The sequence below is a fragment of the Trachemys scripta genome, chromosome 3 (genome assembly GCF_013100865.1).
Source record: "Trachemys scripta elegans isolate TJP31775 chromosome 3, CAS_Tse_1.0, whole genome shotgun sequence".
NCBI classification, from domain to species: domain Eukaryota; kingdom Metazoa; phylum Chordata; order Testudines; family Emydidae; genus Trachemys; species Trachemys scripta.
In genome coordinates this window covers 60,141,433-60,167,541 of record NC_048300.1, presented here as the reverse complement: position 1 = coordinate 60,167,541, position 26,109 = coordinate 60,141,433, and the positions used below count along the sequence as shown (strand labels likewise).

Genomic DNA, 26,109 nt, shown 5'->3' with positions numbered 1-26,109 from the left:
GCGCCTGGCTGGGGCAAGGGGCCAGCAGAGGTGGTGGTCCTGGCCCTGCAGAGCGGACGGGAGCCGGAGGGTTGGCCCAGCAGCGCCCCCCCGTTCCCCGTTGCCATGGCGCCCGGAGAAGTTTCCTTGCCGAGGGCCGCTCCGCCGCCCATCCCGGTGGAATTCAATTGCATCATCGCCTCCGGCGCTCGGTTGCCTGGACAACGCCGGGCACATTCGGAGATGATGTTCCCTCCCCGGCCCCAGTCCGCGCGCTGCGCCAGGGGGCAGCAGAGAGCCGCGGGGCAGGGCGGCGCGCGGGCAGCGGTTGTGATCGCGGCCCCTGCTGCGCGGCGGGCTGCAATGCCGGGCAGCGCCCCGGGCCCCCGCTACAGCCCCGGGGAACGGGGCTGGAAGTGAGCTCGGGAGCCGCATGACCTCATGCTCAGGAATTGCCTGCCGGACGGGCTGGGTCCGCGCGGGGGAGAGGGAGCCGGGACGAGGGAGGGGGACGGACGCCGCGGGGCGAGCAGGGCTGGAGAGGCGTGAGCCCCGCGGGGCTGGATCCCCGCTGCGGGCGGGCAGGATGGACCGCCTGCCCGGGCTGCTGACCCCACTGTGCGTCTGCCCCGCAGAGCCCGGCCCGGCGCCCTGAGCGCAGCATGCCCGCCCCGCTGCTCCTGCTGCCGCTGCTGCGCACCCTCCTCGCCCGCCTGCTGCTCCTGGCTCGCAAGCGCCTCCTGCCGCTGCTCCGGCGCCTGGGGGCCCGCTTGGGCTCTCGGGAGTCCCGCGAGGCGGTGCTCACCTGCCTGCTCTGCATCCTCAACCTGCGCAAGAAGGCGGACGACTGAGACCTCGAGCCTCCCCCGGTGCTGGGGGGACAGCGCCGTGCACCCAGCCAGGGAGGGGGAGCGCAGTCTGCCAGCAGAGGAGAGCATCCTGCGCCTGCTCTGGCCAGCCCAGGGGAGAACACGGAGCCCACCGAGGGGGGGAGGAGAGACCCCAGCAGCCAGCCTGGGAGTGGGGGAAGGTCTCTCAACACCCTGCGGGAGACAGGCCTGCCCCCTGGGAGCAGACGCATCACTCTCCATCTCAGCTCTGCAGAGCTGCCCCGTTTCCAGCCTTTTCCTGGGAGGATCATTTTCATCATCTTGGTCTGAAGATGGGATCCATCCCCCCCCTCACCTCCCTTCTTCTCTCCCGCTCTTCAGCTCCTGTTTTCTGACAGCCCCTCTGGAAGGGGATCTCTTCCCTTGGCTCCCCCAAGGGGCCTGGGATGGTTATTTTGTGACTTTCGCCTTTCGGAACGGTTGGAAGCCCTACGCTTTGGGCCATTTCAAAGGAGGCTGGACAGAAGCCTGGGGAGTGATCTGGCCCTGGGCCCTGGGGGACGGACTAGACGGCACCAACTGGGGCTTCTCCATCTCTGTTTCTGGAGGCGGAGTTCAGCTGAAATCCTGTGTCGTTTCCTTGCCTCGAGGTTTGCAGGCTGCTGGCTGGATTCTTCTCTGCCTCACCTCTCCTTTGGCAGCAGCGGGTGGGGAATTTGGGGTTGTGATATCCCCCACAATCTCCTGGGGACTCCACAAGGCTGATGTTTGGGGGAGGATGTCCGGCAGCACGGCGAGGAAAATCCAGCCCTTCACCATCAGCACCAAGCTCTCCCTGCCCAAGTGCACGGTGGACTTCCCCGGGGACTCCTGCCCTGATGACACCATGGCTGGCCTGGATAACTGTGCCCTGCGCCAGAACCTCAATGAGTGTGTCCCCCTGTACTTTGCTCGGGCCCAGTCCAGCCCTGTGCCCACTGGAGGTGGGTTCCGGAGCACCAGCCCAACTGAGGAGGGCATCACCGACGAGGACCAGCTCAACCGCAACTCACTAGCCCGCTCCATTAAGAAGATCACGCTATCTAACTGGCATGGGGAGCCTGGCCCAGGCAAGGAAGGGGTGTCTAAGGGCCCAGTCCGGACCAGCTGTGAGAGGAATCACAACAACAACAACAGCAGACCAGGGAAGGCTCAGTTCAAGGTAAGGACTCTTTGTACCCTGGCCCCAGGACCCTGCATAGACACGGTCCTTTGCTGTGCTCTGTTGCTCTGCAGTTGCCTCTCTGTTACATCAGGGCTAGATCTGTCCCCCGCCCCCTCCAATCCTCAGCTATGGGAGTCTCCATGTCTGCTGCTCTCTTTCCTTCCCAGTGAGAGGCGATAGCACAGGCAATGTGTGGAGGGAGACAAACATGGGTCTCTCTCAGGGAAGGACGTCCCTTCTTGTAAAGGGCCTCTGGAGCTCGGTTGCTTCTCTGTTTGTCCTGTTATTGAAGACCAGTAGGAGCACTAACCACGTGAGCCTGTAGAGGCAACATTACCCCCACCCCCAGGGAGAAGAAACCCACAGTGAGGGCGAGGGGGAGTTTGGAGACAAGAAGATGAGCATGCCTTTGGGGATACATCTGCATTCAAGCGCTCCTAAGGGCTCCTCTCTCTGAATCACTGTGGTAATCCCCACACCTCTCCTTTGGGGACCTCACAGCAATTTTAAGCGGGGGAGGGGGGGGCAGTATCATTATTCCCCTTTTACAGATGGGGAAGCTGAGGCTCAGAGGGGAAGGTCTCTTCCAGGGATCACACATTATGTCAGAGTCAGGAACAGAACCTAGGAGTCCTGACAGCCAGTCACCTGTGCTCTAACCACTCAAACACACACCTCGTCTAATTGCTTGATGCTTGAGCTCAGAAGACCCCCTTGGTGGCCTAAGGCTGGTGTTGGGAGAAAGCAGCTGAGATCTCAAGTAGAAACTCCCCATGATTTAACCCCAAAATAGCTGCTTTCATAGTGGGGCAAGACTGGGAAGAGAGCAGAGTACGTGATCGCCAAACCTCTGAGCTTCAGTGCCAGTAAAGGCCAGACAGCCTCACGCAAGCCTCTGGTGTGCTCAGCACACAGGCAGATTTTTTTTTTTTTTTTTTGCTAATGCCAAGCTTTTATTCAATGCCAGTTACAGACTTTGGAGGGGCCAGGTCACCCCGTGATCGGCAGGCGGGGGGAGAAGGAGGGGGGACTCTGGCTGGGCTGGGCAGCAGGATTTAAAGGGCCGGCACCGCGGGCAGCTCGGGGCTCAGCTGCTGTTGCCCAGGGTGAGCCAGTCGAAGACATACTCGCCCAGCCCCGCCTTGGGCGCCCCCACACGCCGCAGGTTGGTCACGTGGTTGCCTAGCTTCTTGAGGGGCTTCACCTCCTCATCCAGGTAGTGAGTCTCCAGGAAATTGCACATGTGTGGGTCTGCGTGGCTTGTAGCCACCTTGTGCAGGTCCAGCAGTGCCTCGTTGACGGTTTTCTCCAGCTTCAGGGCGAAGTCCATGGTGGCCTCCCCATCCCCCCACTCGTCCTGCTCCGGTTTCTGGATGGCCTGCAGGAGGATGCGGCCCCCCCCCGGCATTTCTGAAAACCCAACAGCCACTCAGCCTGTTCCTACTTCTCGCTAGGCAGCTTGACTGAGTCCCCAGCTCAGGCAATGAAAGGGGGATTCTCATAGATCCTTTGCCTCCTCTTTTTTGGGTCGGGAGGGGACGTGCAATAATTGCTTTTTTCCCCCCTGTTATTTGGGACTCGGGAGATTGAGTGAGTGGGTCAGCCCCCACAGAAGGGGGCGGGAAGGGAGGGGAGGCCTGTGAAATAGGGCTTTGTAAGAGAGGGAAGGACAGAGGGCTGACAGGGAGTCAGGACATGTTAGGAGGAGTACAGTGTGCTGGAGTGGAAGCTGGGTTAGAAGAGAAGGAACTATAATATCCAGACAGGGTTTGTGGGGCTGGAAGACAGAGAGAACAACATGTTAGTACACACTCATTCTTGGCCTGCAGCCCCCACTGCTATCCCAGCCCTGGGCTCTGTCCGTGCCCTTTACTCTTGGTCTGCGGTCCCCTCTCCCTGCTATTCCAGTCCTTGGCTCCCCACGCACAGTTCTGCTGATGCGCCTCACTCCTGACCTGTAGCCCCCGCTGTTATTCCCATCCTGGACTTCTGACACACAGCTCTTTCAATGCCCTTTGATCCTGAATTGTAGCCCACTGGTCCCTCCCATCTCTCCCCGCTGTTCCAGCCCTCATGCGTGCAAACGGATATGCCAAATTAACATTGTGGTTTGTGATGCAGAGAAGCATTTTCTGGAGGGTAAACTGAGGCCACTAAGCTCATTTCACTTGAGTGAAATCAGGATTGATGTCCAGGTTCTCAGTGGTGACCCACTAGCACATTACCTCACTGCACTATCTCATTAGACCCCAAGGAAGAGTCCTCTAAGATGACCCTGAATCCTCAGCCAAGAACATGTGTGTGCGTGTGCACACGCTTGTCTCCCTGGCATTGAGCCCTATGGGGTCTGTGCTGGTTCCTCCTCTGGGTGGCTCTGGTTTACATGGTAGTGGCTGGCATTGAAAGTCCCAGCCAGTCTGGGGCACCAGCCTCTCATTTGCCGCCTCCAGCCCCCAAAGCAAGGCGAGGCCTAACTTAGTTCTTCATTTCACGTGCACTCCGGAGCTGTCTGCTGGAGGGGCTGGGGCTGGGCAAGCGCGCAGCAGTTCGGCAGGAAGGATGAGGTCATCGCATGCTGACAGCCCTGTTTTCCTGAAGCTGGTGAACTGCGAGGCACAGTGTGTATAACGTGCCTGTGTCACCTGCAGGCTTATCTCCCATTGCTGAGCGCTGGGTGGGGAAGGGCCGAGCAGGCCACAATAGGCGTGGGGACAGGACTGCCCATGAGTGGTTCCCAGGATACTGTGCCTGGCACAGCAGCAGCCGCTTAGTGTCTCTAACCACCTGCCGTTCCACAAACAGGATAGACGCTAATGTACATATGTATCCGTCACCTCTGGGGGGGGGGGATCAGACCTGTGGGTACTGGCTGGGCAAGGAGGGCCCTGCTCCCTCTGAGATCTGCTCATCCCACAGCTGCCAGGATGGTTCTGTCTGGGAGTGTTAAGCTCAGTTAGACTTTTCTGCTGTTTCTGATCATCCATTGCCGCCTCATGTCCCCTTTCCTGCTCAGGGTGGGCTGCCTCCTCCAGTGAAGATGAGGTAGATAGTGCTGCTGCAGGGCTGCTTGAGCCTGCCAGAGGCAATACAGGGTGTGCGTGTAGCGTAGGTGCCAGGGAAATGGTAGCGAGAGGACTCCCAGGGTGTGTCAGCTACAGCGATTCCTAGGACGTTTGCTGCTGCCTGACACTTACAGCATATAGCTAGAGCCCTGCAAATCTGCGCATAGCTGCATGATATCTGCAGATATCCGAATCTGCTCACGCAGATTTCCGTGGACCATGTTTGCAGATCGGATGCAGATACAGATTCTGTATCCGCACAGGGCTCTATATATAGCCATCCCAACAGAGCCAAGCCAGGATGACTGCAGCAGTGGCACTAAAGGCTGGGGAGGGAATGGGTTCAGAGCCCGAGTGGGAACATCTACACAGCTGTTTTTAGCTCTGTGAGCCTGAGTCTCTAGACCCGGGCTCTGAGACTCGCTGCCACGGGGTTTGTTTTGAAGCATAGACATACCCCTGGGGTCCAGACCTGCATGCCTCACTCCCAGGAGGAGCCCCATTGAAGCCTTTTCTTGTGAGGGAAGGTGGTGAGCAAGACTTGGCCTAGAATGGCTTTCGCAGGGAAGGAGTATTGTCTATTGTTTAGAGCAGGTGTGACCAGGAATCCTGGGTTCTATTCTCCGCTCTGCCACAAATGTGTTGTGTACCCTTGGACAAGTCTTTCCTCTTCCCTGTTTGTAAAATGGGGCTAACGGTATTGACCCACCTCCGAGGGGCCTGTGTGAGGCGGAGCTAATGTTTGCAGAGTGCTTTGAGCCCCTCCGATGGCAGGAGCTCAGGACGTGGGCGGTGTTATGGTGCAGTGATTCCCAAAGGGACGATATGAAAGATAGGGAGTGACTAGCACATACCCCAAGGACTCTCTCTGCACAGTAAGCGAGTCCCTATTACTGGCTTCTCTTCCAGCTGTTTTTCCCCTGTACTATAAGAGTAGAAGTGACTCCAGATGTTAAAGATGACCCGTCTCTCTGCCAGATGGGAGGATTGCAAGCATCCAGTATCCTAGAAGTCCTGGGTATACTTCCCAGCCTGCTCTGAAACACAGTCCACACACTGCAGAGTCCAACCAATCCCACACCTCTCTCTTTCTGGCTCTATTAACAGTAACGAGGTAACAACATGGGCCAGCTCAGCCCACACCCTAGATCGTCTCTCCCCAAACAGGTGGGCTGCTGAGCCACCTGCCTCAGAGAGGCAGCCAAGCCCACTTAACCCTTTCCTAGCACGATCAACAGCCTCTAACAGGAGGGTGGTGGGGGTTCAGGCAAACACAGGCAGCATGTCACTGTGACCTTTGGGGGTCTACACCTGAAAGCCCCTATCCAAGGAGCCCAGGCTTTGGCTGCTCGGCGAAGAGGTCTCTAGACCTCTCTTGGTGGGTGGGTGAGACTCAGCCCTTACAGACCGCTGCTTCTCCACCTCTAGGTCTTTCTCAGAAAGGAAGTGGATGTGGAGGAAGAAAAGCAGGAGGCCAGGAGCCCCCTTGCTGGTGATTTCTGCTCTCCGGTGGACAAAGGTCCTCCCTTCCATATGGTACGTCCCTGGTTCTCTTGATTTATAAGGGCCTGTGTGGGTCTTGTACTGGGGTGGGATATTCTAGGTTGGTTTGGTGCTGTGTGAATGTGGTCTGCAGGGGACATTTCCTGAGCACAAGGGTAGCTGGGAAAAATGATATCCCTCCTCCCAGGCCTGCGGTTGTGATGAAAAGCCAGTGGAGCAGGGGCTAACCAAGACTCTCATTTAGGGGCCTCATGGCAAACCTGACCCAATGGGGCAACATGCTTGCCAGCTCTGGGGTTTGAGGCTGAGTTTTGTACATAGGCCAATCCCTATAACTGAGCGAGCTTGTCATGTCTGTAAAGCAGGCCCAGCGGGCTCAGCTGTGAGCCGCCTCCGTCCAGGGCAGGGCAGGGGGGTGCCTCAGATCCTGCTCTGAAAAGTGCATGACTGGTGCAGACACATCCTGGGCTTCCAGCCATTTGAATGGCCTAGTGTGGGGAGGGCTGCAGCAGCAAAGGGAACGGGCTGAGCGTTTAAACAGGAAGGTGAGGGGGGCTGGAGAGTCCAGGGATGGTTACCTGAAAGGAAGCAGCATCCCACCCCTCCCTCCTCAGGCTTCCATTTCGCAGTGGCCTCCCTGTGCCCTGCTTCTGGTCTCCTGGGGAAACAGTAACAGTGTTAGCAGAGTCTCTGCTGGCTGTAGCCCTGTCGCTGAGCGTCTCAGCGCACAAGTGTTGCTGCTGCTTATTTAAGCAGGGCTGCATGAAGGTACCATGGGCTGTGCCCAGGGCCCCGGCTCCTGGAGTCGCATGACAGCATCAGAGTCTCTTTCCAGGGTTTTTTTAAAACTATTTTTCTAGCCCTCGAGGTTGTGCAGAAAAGCTGGAAAAATGTGGTCCACGTGTAACGAGCACAGTGAGATCTGCCAAGAGCCTGAAACGAGTGCTCTGAGGGCGGTACGCTGCGGCTGCCCCATCTGTATCTGGTAACTCCGCTGCTCCAGGTCATCCCCACTGTCTGACACCATCCCAGCAGAAAACTCTGTGTGTTGGGGAGACCCTCATTGCTAGGGTGGTGTTGCAAATTCCCCCTCCCCCAAGTCCTCTGCTACAGTGGCTGAGGGCAGAATCTTCCCTTCCCAGGGATGGATCCCAGTCCACCTGAAGACAGGGAGCAGTGATTCAGGGAGGGTGGGGCTTCCCACCAGCCCAGCCTAGGGCTCTGGTACAGGTGACCCAAGTGGGGTTGGGGCCAGGTGCAGAGCCATGCATGCCCATGGCATGGTGACCCCCATAGGGGGCGTGTCTAGGGCCCTGGATTGCCTTAGTCCAGCCCTGATGTAAGGGCAGGTTTGGTAAGAGGGCTAGGTGAGGGTCGCAGGTTTGTTGAAGGAGGCAGTGAGCAGAGTGCCTGCTGGCTTGGTTTGGGGTTGTATGGGGGAGGGGTTTGTCCACCCAATTTGGATCAAGCCTCAGTTTCCAGCTGTTTTATTCTTTCCCCGGATCCTGTTGCTGGAGCTCCGAGCTTGAGTCTCCTGTGGACAGTGCAGCTGTCATACCACTCCTGCCTTCTCTCGCCAAAGCGCTGGGGTGATGGCCAGGATGTCTAGTCCCCCATTCAAACAGAATTTGAGCCCCCAGAGGCTGTTGGAGGCTTCCTGGGAGCAGAATGGGGCACCCCACAATGAGGCACAGAGAGGGACAGGAGAGCCCCTTGGCACTGGCCATAGAGCAATAAGGTCCTGAGCCCAAGGGACCCGGGACATGGAAGTCTGGCCAGAGTTCTTCAGCCAGTGTGTGCCACAGGCTGCATGGCTGCTGCTGTGTTCTAAGGAGAGGCTGCTGCTGTAACCTGGCTGCGTCCTGGTTTGGCCTTGACCCCTTGGCAGGGGGTGTATGGCCTTTACATGAACCAATCTCCAGATTTTTCTTGCCTTCTGCAGCAGGGCTGCTCAGGAGGTCTGGCTCAGCAAGCAGTCCCGCTGGGGGTGGGGGGAATTGTCCTGCAAGAATACAGCTGTATTGATAAGCTGCCCAACTCACCACCCACAGTGCAGCCTTTTTCCACCTCTCCCTACTCCGTGCCAAGTGCTGCGCCTTGATCTGCCCCTTTCCAACTGGATCCACTAGGCCCTATGTTCCCTCCTCGGGGTGCGCATACAACCCTCACTATTAAAACCATGGCACATCACACTCTACTGCCTGGCCACTGCCTGATCCCTGTCCTTGTGCCTCCTGTGCCCGGACTGTAAGATCTGTGGGGCATGCCCGTAGCTGGTACAAGGCCAGGCTTCTTGGTCTGCTCCGTCTCCCAGAGGAAGAGAGGCTGGCACTGAGCTCCCTCCATGCAGCAGGACATGAGATCCTCACAACCCCGGCCCTCCGCAGGGGTTTGTGCAGCTGAGCTTGGAGGAAGGCCAGTTCCGTCTCTGGCTGACCTTAGCCGTCGCCCCCGTCGGAGCTGGATCCCGGACAGAACATTCCGTCAGTGCGGACCACGAGAGCGAAACCCCAAAGGAAATGCAGAGCTTCTCCCCCTTGATGAGTTACTTCAAATAAGACTCTCCAGATGCCCCTGGAGGAGCTGTGGGCTGAGCTCCTGGGGAACGAAGAAGCACCATGTGGGGAGGGAGGGAGACAGGCGGGCGAATCGCCCTTTTCTTTCAGTTGCTCTCTTGCTTTGGAGCTCTGCTCATCACTAAAGAGCACTGGATGTTCGGGCGAGGAAAACCCTGTCCCCAGGGCCCTCGGAGTCTGGTGGGGGCAGGCATGGGTGTGGGATCAGGGCACTGCAGCCCCTTCCCCAGGAGGACAGAGCTCCAGAACCATTTCTCTATTGGCTGAATTTTATTCCTTTTAGCAGGAGGCGGCTGAAAGTAAGAGAACCAGGCAATACTCAGAGAGATGGTACTAAGCAAACTTCCTCCTGATGCAGGTCTGCTAATGCCTTTCATTTCTGGTCCTCCTCTCCACCCCGCACTATTCCTGTCCCTGGGCTCCCCTCACACAGCTCTGCCAGCGCCCCTCACTCCTGACCTGCAGCCCCCCTGCTATTTCCACTCCTTGAGCAGAAAACACAACATCTGTCACATTGCAAAGTAGCTTAAATATGTGGAGAGAGATCCTTTGGGACAGGGGTGATCCCCATTCCTGCCATGGCCATGTTAGAGGGCAGTGGGCTCCCAGGCTGCTCCACTCCATTTTCTGGCTGAGTGCAATTGACACAATGCTGATGGCTCCCTGTGCTCTGTGGGAGGAGTAGAGGGAAACTTCCAAGATAACTCTGTGCTTTGATGTTGTGCTTGAGGGCTAGGGGTTGGGGCCAGGCTTGAGAAGGAGGAGGAGGCAGCTGGGGCAGAGCGGCGTGGGGGGGCGGGAATGGGGATGCCAAGAGAGTGCAACAAATGTCTGAGCGCCTCACAAAAATATTCAGTTTCACTAAAATCAGCTACTTACCAGAGGACTGAAGAGCAGCACATGTTGTCCCTGCCTCTAAATAGGAAGAAGGGTGATGCTGGGAATTACAGCCCACCTTATTGCCATCATATGATGATTAAAAGTAGGAATTATAAACCACATATCTAATCATGGGGACTAACCAGCGTGGCTTCTGCCGAGGAGAATCCGATCTATCAAAACTCCTTTGAACATGTCAATAAAATAGTGGATAAAGGCAAAGTGGTTGACATAAGTTATTTGGACTTCCAAAAAGCCTTTGATTAAGTCCTGCACAGGAGGATATTAAGAAAACTATGTAGCCATGGGGCGAGAGGCAAAATACCATCACAGATCGCAGACTGGCGGAGACGGAAAACAGAGAGTCCGAATAACTGGTTGATTTTCAACATGGCGAAGGTTAGCAGTGAGGTGAGCCAAGGCTCCAGACTGAGACCAGCGCTGTTTGACAGATGTGTTCATCTGGAAAAGGGAGTGAGTCGGGAAGTGGGAACATCTGTAGCTAGCACAAAATTATTTAAGTTAGTCAAGTCCAGAGAAGAGTGTGAGGAACTTCAGAGGGATCTAACCAAGCTAGGTAAATAGGCACCACGATGGTGGGTGAGAGTGAGTGGTGACAAATACAAAGTAATGCACATTGGAGGGAATAGTTTGAACTACTCATACACCTTACAGGGCATAGGTGCTGGAAGTAGGGGTGTGGGGGGTGCTGCTGCACCCCCTGGCTTGAAACGATTTCCATCATATACAAGGCTTACAGTTTGGTTTGATGGCTGTCAGCACCCCCACTATACAATTGTTCTAGAACCCCTCTTACGGGGTTCTAAATTAACTGGGTCAGCTCAGGAAAAAGACCTGAGCATCATTGAGGACAGCTCAGTAAAGACTGCTCAGTAGGGAGCTGCTGTCCAAAAAGGGAATCAATGTTCAGATGCATGAGGAATGGGATGGAGAATGATACAGAACATATAAAAATGTCATTGTACAAATCTGGATTATGCCCGTTCTGCTCATCCGTCTCACAAAGAAACTAGACAAAATAGAGATGGGCCATAAGATTGATTAGAGACCTGGAAACACTTCAGAGTGAAGAGAGATTGAAAAAATTGGCATTGTTTATTTTAGAGAGGAGATAAATAGATGTATCAAAAGATACAAGCTAATGAAGTGTAGAGAAAGTAGATCAGGCCATTCTCTTCATACCACTAGAATAGGGCACATCCAGGGAATTTGAAAGGTGATATGTTTGAAACTAACCAAAGTAAACCCCTCTTCATGCAGTGCACAATTGGGCTGTGGAACTCATTGCCACTAGATACCATTGAAGTCAAAAGCCAAGAACTTAGCAGGATTCAACAAAGACTGGAGATTTGTCTGGAGAATGAGAATGTCCAGAGATACAATAATAAGGATTTTTAAGAGAGAGAAAGTTTTGGAAGGGTTGTGAAATCTTCTGCTTCTAGACGTAAGCCAACCTCTAACTGATGGGTGTTAGGGGGAAACTTTTCACAGGAGCAGGTTCTCTTACAACTCCCTACTGTAGGGTTTCTTTCACTTTCCTCTGAAGCATGGGCTACTGGCAACTGTCAGAGACCCTATCTGGATATAGCTCAGGGAAGATCCAGTAAAGCAATTCCTGTGTAACATAAGGGAGAGGAAATGTACTGAAACAAGAGGAAGCAAATGGAGATAGTTGCATTTTACATTGTCTGTCTATTTAGATTGCAAACTTTTTGCAGCATGGATTGTGCCTAGGACTAGCCGAGTGCAGAGACCCATGTGTGTTTGTGATGCCACGACAAATTCTGTGAACGACACGTGACTTCCGTCTCAGAAAAACACAGAACTAGAAACTCAGCTGGTGTAAATCATTGAAGTCAGTGAGCCAGATCCTCAGCTGGAGTGTCTTGGCACAGAGCTATTGAAGCCAATGGATAGTATTTAATGTTTGTGGGAACAAACCAGGCTGCCATCCCCTTTCATGTGTGTGTTTGGGTTGGCTCAGGTTTCCACCCCCAGGTAAGTGCACTAAGTCTTTCCATTCTTTGACTCCCTTAGATTTCAGGATGCCACGCAGCAGCCCCCTGGAAGGAAAGTGTCAAGAACAAGGAGCCAAGTGGATTGGCTGGGCTGAAAACTGACATCCGAAGCAGTGCAGGGCAGGCAAATGTCCCTAACCAGAGCCCTCTCATAGTCCAGTTCAACCGAGAGATAATGCAGGTAGAGTCCGGGGATCCCTGGAGGAAGGTCTGGGAGCAGGGAGCTCAGTGAATGTCTGGTTAATGGAGCAATTGCCCAGGATGCTGCCCCACCACGGTGTGCCTCTACATTGGGGGTGGTGGGTTTGGCCCCTGGGGGGAGCAGTGATGGTAGGAGAGAGCTCCTTCCTTCCAGCTCCAATGGAGGAATGAAGCGGGGATGTGTCCATGGCCGGAAGTCTTTCATCTGAGCAGCAGGAGTGTGAGGGGGAGTGAACGCTCAGCCCGAGCGAAGCCATTGTTGTGGCATAACGTCATATTTGGCTGCCTTTCTCCAGGCCGTCTGCCCCAGGGAGCGTGGGTCAGCCTGCATAGGGGCCCAGTTTCCTCCTCCCTCCACCCCCAGCAGCAGAGCCAGCACAGGAAAAGGGGTCACGAAGAAGGGGTGTCTCTGTCTGCTCTGCAGGGGGATGGGGGGGGCAGCAGGGGGAGAGAGAATGAAAGGAGAACAGACTCCTCACACGGCGGGTAGAGAGATTGCCTGTGAGGCCTGCCCGCCTGGCTATGTCCTCTCCACTCAGCCTGCAAAGGGCCTTGGCTGCCAGGTGAGGGGGACGTGGCCCAGCCAGACTGCAGGGCTCTCCAGAGGCAGCCAGAAATTCTGGGCTTTAGCATTTCAGTCTCCTTCTCCCAGGGACTGTGCCCAGAGCCCCATTCCAGGGGACTCACGAGTGCAGACTGTTCTTGTTCTGACAAATCAGGAGCTCCTGCGCCAAGTCAGACCCATCTCCCCAGTATCCCCACCTGCACCACCTGAGACCGACAGGACATCTAGCCCAGTATCCCCTGCTGCCTGCTACCCCAGCTCAGACCAATGGACCATCTCCCTGTCATACCAGGTTGTCAGACCAATGGCCCCATGTATCCCTGTCTGGGATGGGCCCATTTACCCAGCTGTCACGCCAACTCCTGGAAGAAGTGGCTCAGTGCCGTCCCCAGGCCTGTTTCAGTGGCATTCCCAGATCAGAGCTCCTCCCTGTGTTCCAGGCCGAGAGCTGGGTGCGCGGGAAGCTGCGGGATCTGAAGGATGGCTGCAATATCCAGGACTGGGAACGGGTGGCACAGACCCTGCAAAGAGACATGAAGGATTTTGAGGACACGCTGATCAAACTGAACCAGGTATGATGGGGGCTCTGGGACAGACCCACTCCCATTCCAGCCTCTTCCGCAGCAACCCCCTGGCGTCCAGCCTGAATCCTGCTAGAATTGACCCGATTGGGTCCGTGCTGTCCTCTCCTGCACCCAGGCAGTGCCTGGCTAGCCCCATGTCTTTGTGCTCCTCCATGCCCAGTCAGTACCCCAACAGGCCAGTGGATTCAAGGCTTAGGTTCTCTGAGCTGCTTCCCTTCCCTTCCTCTCCCCAGATGGGTGAGCAGCTCATGGGCCGGCCCAGCCCCAGTGTGGAAACTGTCAGGAGGCAGCTGCTGGCCCTGAAGGAGCAGTGGCAGCTGCTGAAGCAGACAGCCGGGAATCAGAACAAAGCGCTGGGCGGGCTGCGGAACCTGCAGGAGTTCAACAGGAGAGCGGAGCGGCTGGAGGCTTGGATCAGGCAGAAGGTATGGGGAGTGGGAGAGCAGGCTGGATGGGACCTCATCAGCTGTCTCCCAACTGCCGGGTGATGCATTAGGAATGTGCCCCACCCCCTGCAATGTCCAGGGGGCCCTGCCTCTGCAGTGGGGTCTCTGAGCTTTGCCACTGACTCTTGAGCAGAGACCTGCCACTTGGAAAGGGTAGGGCAGCAGCCTGGGGCCCAGGATGGGACTGTAGGGCGGAGGAAGGTGGGGCCAGGGCACTAACAGGGAAAATGCCACTTGATTAAAAATGGTATCGTCATACTCTCAGCCTGTAGGCAAATTGCATTTGCCATGGCAACCAGGAGCTAGCTGCCTGCGTAACGTAGAGGGTGGCTGAGAACACCCCTGGACAGGGTGGTGGTACTCCAGGGCATTTATCCCCATTACAGAAGGCAAAACTGAGGCCGGGAGGGGAAGGGACTTGCCCAAATTCACACATTGAGCTGGGAGTGGGACCCAGGAGTGCTGACTCCCAGTTGCCCTGCCCTCACCCTAGACCTCCTGCTTCAGGTTCAGTCTGGGGCCGTTTCTCTGTAGATCTCTTGGCTTCCTCTGCCCTCTCTGTGTTCTAACCCCCATCTGTCCCAGGAAGAGAAGCCCGTGCTGACTGTCCTTCTGCAAGAGAGCATGGACAAGATCCAGCTCACCCGCCGCATCCTTGACTTAAAACAGGTGAGAGTCCTTCCCCTTGCCTGGCGCGGGCTTGGTCCCTGTCACCCCTCTCCCAGGGGATGTCTTGCGTTTCTCAGCTGTTGCTCGGCCCCCAGGGGACACCTCGGACTTCCTAGCCAGGGCTCCATCTCAGCTCCTCGCTGGCTTGATGTTCTAACCAGAGCAATGACTGATTGACCCGGGGTGAGCCGGAACATCTCGGTAACACCCAGCTATCCGTTGGGGAGGCCTCTGCATGTTCACACTGTTGAGCCTAGCGCCCCCTGGTGCCACAAGCGTCAGAACGTTCTTTGAAGCCATGCCCATTAGCCACCGAGTCCATTGTGCTGCAGGACCCAGACCCAGCTGGGCAGTGGCTCCTGCCCAAGTCTCAGCAGCCAGTGCTGGAGCATCTGGAATGAAGCACATAGACTTTAAGGCTTGAAGGGACCATCATTATCATCTAGCCTGACTCCTGCACCCTGCCAGCCACAGAACCTCTCCCACCCACGCCTATAAAAGACTCATAATCTCTGGCTGAGTTACTGAAGCCCGCAAATCATGGTTTAAATACTTCAAGTTACAGAGAACCCACCATTTAGACTAGTTTAAACCTGCAAGTGACCTGTGCCCCATGCTGCAGAGGAAGGCAAAATAACCCCTGGGGTCTCTGCCAATCTGACCCAGAGGAAAATTCCTTCCCAACCCCAAAATGGTGATCCTGAGCATGTAGACCCTGAGCATGTAGGTAAGACCCCCAGCCAGACACCTGGGAAATAATTCTCTGTAGTAACTCCGAGCCCTTACCAGCTAGTGTCCCATCACCAACAATTGGAGATATTTGCTGCTAGCAGTCGCAGATCAGCTACATGCCAGTCCCATCATACTATCCCCTCTATAATCTTATCAAGCTCAGCCTTGAAGCTAGTTAGGTTTTTTTCTCCCCACTGCTCCCCTCGGAAGGCGGTTCCAGAACTTCACTCTTCTGATGGGTAGAAACCTTCGCCTAATTTCAAGCCTAAGCTTGTTGATGGCCCATTTATATCCATTTGTTCTTGTGTCCACATTGGCGCTTAACTGGAGCTGGAGCCAGGAGCTGATCTCTCTCATGGGGACTGGCTCGTTATGCTGGGCCAGGGGAGTTGGTGGGATTTCTCTCTTTCTCTGTCTGAGCCCAGGAGGAGCAGCAGTTCCAGGGCCTGCATGAGGAGATGAACAGCCTGGCCCAGAAGCTGGAGAAGCATGGCAAGAGTGAGAGCAGGAGCATCTCCGCCCGGCGCAAGCACCTCAATAAAATGTGAGTGGGGAGGAGTCACAGCTGCCTGGGGGCTGCAGAGCCAGGCAGGCTGGGCACAGGGAGGTCTTGGCCTGTGAGTCACGTGACTGTGGGAATGGCTGGGGAGGCTGCACCGGGCAGCACGATCTGCAATAACCTCCTCCTGCTTTCTCCACGCAGGTGGCTGCGGCTTCAGGGGACCCTGAAGGAACATCATGAGACCCTGCAGCTGGCCCTGGAGGTAGCTGCCTTCCTCCAGCAAGCGGACACGCTCCTCAGAGCCATCCACGCCAAGGTACCACTGAGGGCTCAGAGCAGGATCAGCTCCGGCCCCATCAATGGTTTGAGGGGCGCGGGGTGCCAGGATGGGAAGTTCTAACGCCAGGCTATCGGGCAGTTTGGAGAAAAGCCCACTCCTCTCTCAGCCCCTGACACCTGGGCTAGCACAGGGCTGGGGAGGTTGTGGAAGGAGTATTCTCCCCACCAGGAGGCTGGGGAGAAAGCCCCTTGCTTTGCTCTACAGCCGCCCCAGCTAGCCCCCAAGCGGCTTGATGAGCAGTTTCTGCTCTTCCCTGGCCACCAGCTCTGCAGCTGCAGGCAGGGTATCAAGGGAGTTAAGGAGGGAGAGGGGGACCCCCAACTCAGCGTAGAGGAAAAGAGCTTGGCTCTCCTGGCCAGTCAGAGTGTGAGCTATCCCACTGCCTGTGCCCTATCCCTATCAGACACTTGGATCTGAGCTGAAGCGAGGCCTCTCCCCAGCCCCAGGGTGTGAGCAGAGCCCAAAGTGAGAAGGGGGCCATGGGGGGCCTGATGAGGGAATATCACACTCGGCCTCTTCTTCCCTGGGGCCTGTCTGTACTCCCAGGAAATGATGGACATTCCCTAGCACCTCTGGGAAGGTGACATTCTGGGGACTCCCTGCTCTAGGGCTGAGTCACCAACTCCCCTGCCTGCTATGGAGTGGCCGCCCCTCTCAGCCAGACCCCTGAGTTACATCATTGCTGGTGCTGCAAGGGGTGATAGCCCTGTCATTGGGGAGCAGGATTGGAGGAGGGGACTCCTGTGTGACATGGGGTGGGGACTAGGATCACTCAGAGGGGATCCAAATGGCTCAGAGGCACTGCAGAGAGCAGGGCCCTGTCCCCACCTTCCCCTAAGGGGTACAATGATTGCTGCTGCTTCTTGCAGTGGAGGAACCTCTGTGGCGTGGGGAAGCAGGGGGACCCCGAGTCCGTCCGGGACCGAGACGTCAGGGATATTGCTAGCCAGGTCATGGTAAGTGTTGGCATTGCGCTGTCCCAAACTCACCCGAAACGTCTCACCTGAGAGGCAAGGCGTACTGTGCGTGCCCTGACGGGACGTCTCCCCCCATCACCTGGCTTGGACATGGACGTTACAGCCCCTAGCAGGGTGTGGCATGGGCAGAATGGCCTGGAGTCAAACCCTCATCTGGCCGAACTACCAGCATCAAGGGGTTCGGCGTACGTCATGCCCTGAATCCTCTCTAACGGGAGTGGCTGCATCCAGGGCTGCCTTCAGCTGTCAGGCTGACATCTCAGAGGGGCTGGATCTTGGGCAGGATTTGGTGTGTGGAGAGGCGGGATCAGTGGAAGGGCTTGTTAGAAGGGAGCTGGGGCCCTGTGTCCTGCTGTTCACCTGCCCCTGGAGGGCTAAGCCAGCATTCCCGAGGTAGCCTCTGTGCTCAGCTCTGCTCTCCGGAGGGGCACCCTCAGACAGCCCCATTAGCTCACTTTGTGCCCCTCTCGCTCCTCCAGATGTTGGATGTGACTGTGTCCCAGCTCATCAGCCTCCATCCCAGCCTGGCAGTACGAGTCCTGCACAAACACCGAGACGTCAAGGAGAGCTGGGCCCAGCTTCAGCAGGCGCTGAGGTACAGCAGAGCCTCATAGCAACACACCCACCAGCATCCCCCCTAAACACAGAGCAAGCCCAGGGCTGAATTTAGCAACGCGTGTGCGTTCACAGGGGTCACTTGTTGCCCACTCCTGCCTCAAGACCTGGTGAGCAGAAGGGCGTGTGACTTAAAGCATGAGGGAGCCAGGGGTTCTATTCCCAGCTCTGCACTGGACTCATTGTGTGGCCCTGGAGGTGTGCCTCAGTGCTCTTCTGTACACTGGGGAGAATGCTCCAGAACCCTTGGTTACAGGGGTGCAGGCTGCATTGGTGGGAGGAGGCTCTGAGGGCAGATAGAGTGACCTATGAGATGCCCCAGAGTAACCTCTGCCCTTTGAGCTATTATTTGATTGACTTAGAGAGTGGGCTGCTTGAGTGTCTCAGCCAATCATAGGAGAGCGTAGCCAGAAACAGGCAGGGTGGCTTTGGGTTTACACACATGTTGGTTCCTGAGTAGCTGAAGTTGCTCTTCCCCGAGCTACAGAATCTGAATCCGTGGCCACGGCTGATCCCCACAAGCTTGGTGGCGTGGGAAAGGTGTTGGCTTGGCCCATTCTGTGGATACGTTCAAATCTGAGCTGCCCGCCATTGGGCAGTGGGGCGCTGGAGCTGGAGTTTCAGCTCTGGGAAACAAGAGCTGGACTTTCCAAAGAGCTCAGCTCCCGTTACACAGGTAGGGTCAGGCTGTTGGGAGCGGCTGGGTGTACAGTGCTTTTGAAAATCTGGCCCCACGTCTCCATCATCTGCTGGATTCCCTGGTATTGGGGGTCCCCACGCCTGGCTGGAGCGGGGTCCTTGGGACAGAACCCACATCAGCTATGGCTGCAGTGAGCCAGACTCTGCTCCTGACTCAATCCCAGAGGACTCACGGGGCCAGAACAGCTTAGGGCTCTCTTCCCCATTCGCTCTCCTCTTGCCTCTCACTCCCCTCCCCTCCCATTGTCCTGTGTGTGCTCCCCATCTCCCAGGAACGAGACGTCACCATTGCTGGCCCTGGTGAGCAGTTTGCCGATGGGAGAGACCGATGCCCTGAGCCCCGAGCAGACAGAAGCCGGCAGCGGGGGAGTTGCGGGGAAGGAAGCCGCAGACAAGTGGAGGAGGGTCCCATTAAGTGTGGTGAGTATGGTAGCTGGGGCCCCTCCCTCTCTCCAGCCCTCCCCTTCCCTGCAACAAGAGTAGCCAAACCAGAGCCACTTCCCTTAGACACCCAGCACATGGGGAAAGAGCTTGAGCCCGTGAACCCTAAGTGACAGCTGTGTGACCCCTCCTGTGACCCCAGGGCTGGCTCCAGGCACCAGCTTAACAAGCAGGTGCTTGGGGCGGCCAAGGGAGAGGGGCGGCACCTGCAGCAGTTTGGGGGCGGCAGGTCCCTCACTCCCTCTAGGAGTGAAGGACCTGCAGCTGAAATGCCGCCGCCGATCGCGGCTGTTTTTTGTTTTTTTTTTGGCTTGGGGCGGCAGAAATGCTGGAGCCAGCCCTGTGTGACCCCCTCTCCAAACCTTGGGATCCCCTCTATGAACACTGAGTGACAAGGGTGCCACGTAAACCTGGAACCTGTTTGCAGTGCCCCAGGTGACCTGCATGTAGCTCTGAACACCGGCCTGTGGGATGGTCTGGGAGTGCTGTATGTGCCCCACCTCTGCATACACCTGCCCCTTCATGCACCCCACACACCGGCTCAGATCCCCCCTCTCAATACACCTTTGCCTGGGCCAGCTTAGCACATGTTTCTGTGTCCCCCTCTGGGCTCTGACCTGTGTCAGTCTGTGATGTCGCCCTGGCACCTGGAATTCTAGAGAGGCGGCACAGCTGCACCTGCCCCACCCACAGCCCCAGGGACCTGTCACCAGGCTTTGCTTGGGACCCTGTGTTGCTGCCAGGATCATGGGCGGGGAGTTATACACCCACATGGTGCTCGTGGTGCTCGGGCACCAGCAATATTTGGAGCCCAGGGGCCCAGCTTCACCAATGTTTGGGGCCGGGTCTCCCCTCCGGCCCCACCTGCTGCCCCCCGTGCCTCCCCCGAGTGTCCCCCAGCCCCCCTTTGCTGCCCCCGTGCACGTCCCTGGGCCCCGGAGGGAGCAGAGCGTCCCTGCCTCTTCCGTTGGCTCCCTACAGCAACTGCTGCCGCAGGATCCTAGTGCCCCCCCCACCTCCACTGCCAGGGCAGATTGACTCTGAGCCTGCCCTTCCCCCTCAGACCCTTTCATTTTCCAATGGGACCCTCCAGCAGCATAGGGGGCCCCCCGCCCGCAGTCACTGCTCCTGCCCCATGCTGGGCAAGGGGCAGCCCCATCCCTCACCCCCAGTGAGGCTACAGTCAGGCGCAACAGCAGGGGAGGAGGTGCACGCAGCACCCCCGGCACCCACCACGTGGGAGGCGAGGGAGATTTCTGGACCTGAGAGGGGCCCTAGGAGCACCTGCAGTGACAGTGGGGGTAGGAAAGGGGGGCTCCACCCCCAGAGCTTGCTGCTGCCGGCAGGGAAAGGGCTCTGGGGAGTCATCCTCTCTGGCCCCTGTCCCGGAGCAGCCTGCCTGCACCCCCAACCCATCCCCCACCCCCCCCCCCCCCCTCCCCCCCCCCCCCCCCCCACCCTAACCTTCTGCCCGAGCCCTGAGCCCCTCCCACACCCCAAACCCCCCATCTCCATCCCCAGACAGAGCCCCCACACCCTAACCCTCTGCCCCAGCCCTGATCCTCTCCAACACCCCAAACCCCTCATCCCCAGCTCCAGCCAGAGCCCTCATCCCCACGCACCCTAATCGTCTGCCCCAACCTCTCATCCCCAACCCCACCCCAAACCTACCCCCAACCCTGAACCCCTTCCCTCCCCCAAACTCCCTCCTAGAGCCTTCACCTCCTCCCTCCACACCCCTCCCATCCCCAAACTCCCTCCCAGAGCCTGCACCCTGCACCCCTCCTACACCCCTGACTCCTCCCCCACCCAAACTCCCTCCCAGAGCCTTGGGCAGGTGGGGGGCAGAGTTTTGGGGGGGTGGAGCTTGGGCAGGGGCGGGTTCTGGGCACCACCAAAATTTCTACAAACCTGCCGCCCATGGCCAGGATGGCCCTGCTCCCAGGAGTGCCCTGTGTGTGGCGGCAGAGGAGTAGGTGGTAGGCCTGGCACGGGGGGAGGCTGATCTGGCTCTGTTGATCCCCATTCCTCCACCCGATGCTAGTTGGGGGAGGAATCGGATCCTGGGAGGCTCCTGTTGTGTCCTAGGTGCAGAAGGACTTTGCAGGGAATGTGACGGAGCATGTGAGAGGCGAGGAGGGAAGCCCGAGCTTGCCAGGAGAGCAGGCCACCCCTGGCTGCCACAGCAACAGTAAGAGGTACTGACTTGGCAGGCCGCTCCCAAGAATGGGGTCCAAGGGAGGGGTATAGGCCAGGTATTCCTTAGGAGGAGAGAGTGGGGAGGGGACCTAGAGCATTTGCTGGGCTGGGCCTGTTCCTTAGCTGTAAGAATCCATCCCCAGCTCCAGAACCTAGTCCCCAGAAGGGGCATAGCAGGCAGGGAAGGACATGGGCACCTGGGGTTTCCCTGGCACAGGCAGCTGCCCCCATGCCCTGAATCTGTGGGGCCCCCATGGTGTGGATACCAGCCCCTGCCCTGCAGCTGTAGCTCTGGGGCTCTGTGTGGTATGAGGCTGCCCTGGTCCTTTGGCGGAGCCTGCTGGGGTCCCTGTGGTAGGAGAGAAACTGTCCATGACTCTGCCTCTCTCCCGCAGGAGGAGGAAACCCCCAGGACAGTCAGACGCTGTGCGGGGCCCATCCCAGCAGGAGGCCCAGCTGCAGGACTTCTGTCAGGCTGCTAATGTGGTAACGTCTCCAATGAGCCAAAGCGCGTCCCAGCCCCTGTCCCTGGGTCCCAGCATCGAGTGTTTCCCCGTGTGTCTCCCCCTCTGCTCGCAGCCCCCCACCCTTCAGCTGGCAGTAATGCGCTGTCTCTCCCCATGGTGCGTGGCAGGCCGTGTCCTGGCTGAGGGAGAACGTGGGTCTCAGCGTCCGGCTGAGCCAGATGGAGGACGCAGAGAGCCTGGAGGCCGCACATACCCAGCAGGCCGCGCTGCAGCAGGAGATCCTGGGCAACAGCTCCAGCATTGAGGCCCTGCGCCTGGTGAGCACCAGCTGTGGGGCACGTGCTGTGTGGGACTGGGAGTCCCCCATACAACTCGCTGCTGGGGAGGCAGAGGGGGCACCATGCTGATGGCATCCCCAGCGGCAGGTGTTTTGTGCGACTGGGGGATAATACTGGGTTCTCACGCCAGGCACCTGGGGCGCCAGGAGGAGTTTCCTCTCCGCTGCCTTCTGGGGAGGGATGGGAGTGGGCAGTGAGATCCATGCCCCCGTGTGGCCAGGGTCAGGGGGGCTGGGAAGGGCAGATCCCCGTCCTCGGCACGTGCCTCATTCTCAGGCCCCTCTAAGGGATTGCGGAGCAGGACGCCCAGGTGGGCATCACCTAACAGTGTGTGTCTGTGTCCCGCAGGAAGGGCAGAAGCTGCTGTGTGGCAGCCATGGAGGGAGACCTCAGGTGGAAGGCGTCCTCCAGGAGCTGGAAGGGCTGTGGGAGGAGCTGCAGAGGAGGCACCGGGAGAACGGTGCGGCGCTGAAGGAGATTGATAAGGTGCGTGGTGCCATCTCTCTCTGCCAGGCACGAGCCCGTAGCAGACACTGAGGGGCGTGAGCAGGGCAGGAAGGGGGTAAACCCGGGACACAGGGACAGACCCAATGCAGGCACAGGTGGGACAAGGCATCCCCACTGTCGCTGTGGCAATTCTCTGGGCTGTGCTGGTGCAGGGGCCAACTCGAGCCTCGGCTGCAGCCCCCTGCAAGGGAGTCTCCCCGGGGAATGTCAGCAGGGTGGGGGGTGATGGCCCTGGCCGGCCTCCCCCAAAGATCAGCCAGCCCAGTGCCACGCACACCACCTAGGACAGGTGCCCTGTGGAGCCAGCTCAGGAAGTCTCTGCTCCTCCAGCTGGATCTGGCACTGCAGTGGCCTCAGTGCTGCACAGCCAGGACTGCCCCTGCTCTGTCTGAGATGCCTGTAGGTGGGCAACCAGGTGCTGTGTGTGCTGCAGGATGGAGAGCCCTACGATGCTTCATGGAAACGTGTTGCCCTGGATGGGATAGCAAGGAGCTGGGTCACACCCAACTGGTCTTCCCTGCGACGCGATGCCACGGCGCCCGCAGGAGCTTTCGTTCCTGCCCACCCTGAGGCCGGGGCACAGGGGGTCTGGCCTGGGAGGTCCTGCCTGTTCCACTCTCCAGTCTCTTCCTGCAGGTTCTGCGGTTGGTGGGAGAGCTGGATGGGGCTGAGCACTGGCTGCAGGGGGTGGCGGGTTCACTGTCGGAGCCCGCCCCCATGAGGAGCCCAGAGGAGCTCCGCAGGGACCTCCAGGAGATCAGCTGCTTGGAGAAGCAGGTCCTGTTGTGGGGCATCAAGCTCCAAGGCCTGCGGGAGGAGATGGGGAGAGAGCCCTCTGCAGAGCACGTGACGTCTGGGAAGATTCAGAGCAAGGTGGAGATGGTGGAGGAGAAGTGAGTCCTGGGAACCGGACTAGGGAGAGCGTCCGGCTACAGGAGTGGGAGGTAGTGTCAGGGGATGTGAGGAAGAGATGGCGTTGGAGGGGTGTGAGGGGATTCCCCCCTCTGGGGAGGATGTGGCATCAGAGAGGTGAGAGGGGATCCCCTGAGGGCACCCTTGGGGAATGGGAGGGGACAGTGGTGTCAGAGGGGTGGGAGACCTCCAATGGGACAACCTTGGGGGATGGGAGGGGGTGGCTGTGTCAGAGGGGTGGGAGCCCCCTGGGGAGTGGCATTGGGAAATGGCAGCACTGAGGGGTTGGGAAGGGATTTCCCTGCAGTGGTTGGCACCAGGAATAGGAGCCCCCTGTGGTGGTGCCTCTCCGTGTGCCCCGTCCCACTGCTGCATTTGCTGTGCCAGGCTGGGGTGCGTGCGGGCGGCCCTGCAGCGGCGGGCGGAGGACCTGCGCGATTCCCTGGTGCTGTCTGAGTTCCTGCAGAATGTGCAGCAGGAGGAGGTGCTGAGCCAGAGGAACGGCACGCTGGTGAGGAGTGAGTGGGGATGGGCCTGGACTCGGGCCCCCATTGGGAATCCCATCCCTGCTGGTCAGGCTGGGTGGCAAGTATCAGGGGGGAGCCGTGTTAGTCTGTATCTACAAAAACAACAAGGAGTCTGGTGGCACCTTAAAGACTAACAGATTTATTTGGGCATAAACTTTCATGGGTAAAAACCTCACTTCTTTGGATGCATAGAGTGAAAGTTACAGATGCAGGCATTATATACTCGGTGAGGGGCCCTACTGCTGACTGAGTGAGGTCAGGGGTGGGGGTGGGGATAAGTGGAACCCCTTGCTTTCCAGCATCACCCCCAGCAGCTGCCAGGATCTGCTCTGAGGTGGGGGAGGTGCAGTGGCCACTGACCTCAATCCTGCTGGGGAATGGCTGAGACCAGCAACCCTGAGTGCATGGTGAGGAGGCTCCACGGGACCCCTCGCAGGCCAGGTGGTGGCGGAGTCACCCCACGTGTCCCAGTCTCTCTCTAAAGCCCCAGTGTCCCTGTGTGTTTGCTTTAGCCAGGGACCAGCAGGCTGGGCTCCCAGGAGCCTGTGCACCTCCCCTTGGCCCAGGCTGGGCAGCAGCTGAGCCGTGAGGACATGAGTAGCCCCCTGGGTGAGTTGCAGGAGGCCGTGGAGATGCTGAATGACGTGGTGAAGGAGCGGGAGCGAGTCATGGAGGCAGCAGCTGAGACTGAGAGTCTGGAGCGCCTGGTAAGGGACCTGGCGTGGGGAGCCTTTGACGGGGGGGACGGGGTAACAAACCACTAGTGGCCATGCAGAGCACAGCTGGCCCAGTCAGAGGTGAGGGCAGGACAGTAGAGTCTGACTGAATGGGGGGCTCCTTTGCATAGTGCCAGCCTGAGAGAGTAGGGTCTAGTGGTTAGAGCAGGGGGGCTGGGAGCCAGGACTCCTGGGTTCTGTTCCTGAACCTGGGAGGCGAGTGTGTCCTAGTGGTTAGAGCGGGGGGGAGGGGTTGGGAGCCAAGGCCGAGGCTAGTGCTGCACAGTTATCCCTATTCCTCCTTTGCGCCCCGCAGCTAGCTAGCCCCATGAGAGGCCCAGGAGCATCTCTGAAGGGAGCTCAGCTCACACTGGGGTTCACCTCGCTTTTCTCTCTCCCAGCTGGCCCGAGTCTCCCCACGCATGGAGGCCGTTCGATGCAGAGCGGAGGCTCTGGCCCGTGATATCGCCCAGGTGGAGAGTGGCTTTGCCACAGTGAAGAGCAAGCTGGACCTGCAGGGGCTGCAGGGGCTGCTGAGCCAGCAGCGGGAGATGGAGGTGAGTCCCACAGACTGCGCCGCTCTGACTTGCCATGGTAAGTGGAGTCGCCGGTGGCCTCTACTGGCTTCCTGGGAGCCTTGCAGTGCCCTGCGTTTGCCAGGCATGTGGGAGCTAGGGGTTACCAAGGGTGTCAGGAGTAGAAACGAGGTCACCTCAGGGAGACTCTAGCCCTCAGGCCCAAGAGCCATAAGCCCTGGCCTTTTACGGAGGGCTCACTGGAATTTTCCAGCTGACTCTAGGCCTCTCCTGTCAACTCCCACTGTGGCCAAGCAGGGAGAGGGGAAGGGATTGCGTCAGCCCCTGTGTGCCAAGGTCTGGCTGCCAACAACTCACACATCTTTCCACTCTGCATCGCCGTGGAGGGAACCAACTCCATGCAGAGCAGAGTGGAACTGTCTGCTGGGAAACCTGGATCCCCCTTCACCCCCCGCTCCCGCACCCCCTCCACCCCCCAGAGCACAGCTCCCCCACAGCCTCCTCCCCATCCCCTGCTCCCCCACCTCCTGCACCCTCACCCCCTGCTCCCCTGCTCCCTCACCCCCTGTACCCTCACCCTCTGCTCCCCCACCCCCTGCACCCCACAGAGCACAGCTCCCCCACAGCCTCCTCCCCATCCCCTGCTCCCCCACCCCCTGCACCCTACAGAGAACAGCTCCCCACAGAGCATATCTCCCCCTGCACTCCCATCCCCTGTCACACAAGTGAGATGATGAAGCAGAGGCTGCTCCCATGGCTAGGGGCTAGGTGCTCTGGAGGACCAGGTGTGGGTCTTAACTCTCTACACTGCGATGCTGAAGGGATTCAGCCTGGTGGCCTAGTGGCTAATGTCTGCCCCTGCCATGCAGGGGGCCTGGGTTTGGGTCCCATCTCCAGGTGCCAGTGCCTGAGAGAGTCAGCCCAGTGTTGATCCCCAGCCCTGATCTTTTGCCCCAAGTGGTAGGGGAAGGAAACACCTTGGTAAGCCAAGTAGGCAGGGTTGCCTCAGACCCCTCCTGTCTTCAGGCAGAGGGGCAGAAACACACTCCCCCATGGGGAAGGGA

The 26,109-nt window shown here is 58.2% G+C and overlaps 1 protein-coding gene and 1 pseudogene across 1 annotated transcript; one reads left to right on the top strand and one right to left on the bottom strand.

Annotated features, from left to right (window-relative positions):
• Positions 1-530: 530 nt before the first annotated feature.
• LOC117874489 (spectrin beta chain, non-erythrocytic 2-like) lies at positions 531-25,887 on the top strand. The gene is made up of 20 exons (XM_034764651.1): positions 531-2,010; positions 6,504-6,611; positions 12,092-12,253; positions 13,279-13,410; positions 13,656-13,847; positions 14,454-14,537; positions 15,695-15,813; positions 15,973-16,087; positions 16,981-17,067; positions 17,568-17,683; positions 18,675-18,822; positions 20,932-21,041; positions 21,438-21,528; positions 21,677-21,826; positions 22,196-22,333; positions 22,991-23,247; positions 23,654-23,777; positions 24,306-24,500; positions 24,911-25,066; positions 25,867-25,887. The coding sequence occupies exons 1-20, from the start codon at positions 1,588-1,590 to the stop codon at positions 25,885-25,887; spliced, it is 2,928 nt and encodes a 975-aa protein (XP_034620542.1). The 5' UTR covers positions 531-1,587.
• Positions 3,101-5,296, bottom strand: LOC117874092 (annotated as a pseudogene).
• Positions 25,888-26,109: the final 222 nt, after the last annotated feature.

Coding starts and splice junctions, on each gene's coding strand:
- LOC117874489 (XM_034764651.1), top strand. CDS start 1,588: ATGTCCGGCAGCACGGCGAGGAAAATCCAGCCCTTCACCATCAGCACC. Junction 12,254..13,278: donor TCAACCGAGAGATAATGCAG/GTAGAGTCCGGG, acceptor CCTGTGTTCCAG/GCCGAGAGCTGGGTGCGCGG. Junction 15,814..15,972: donor CGCAAGCACCTCAATAAAAT/GTGAGTGGGGAG, acceptor TTCTCCACGCAG/GTGGCTGCGGCTTCAGGGGA.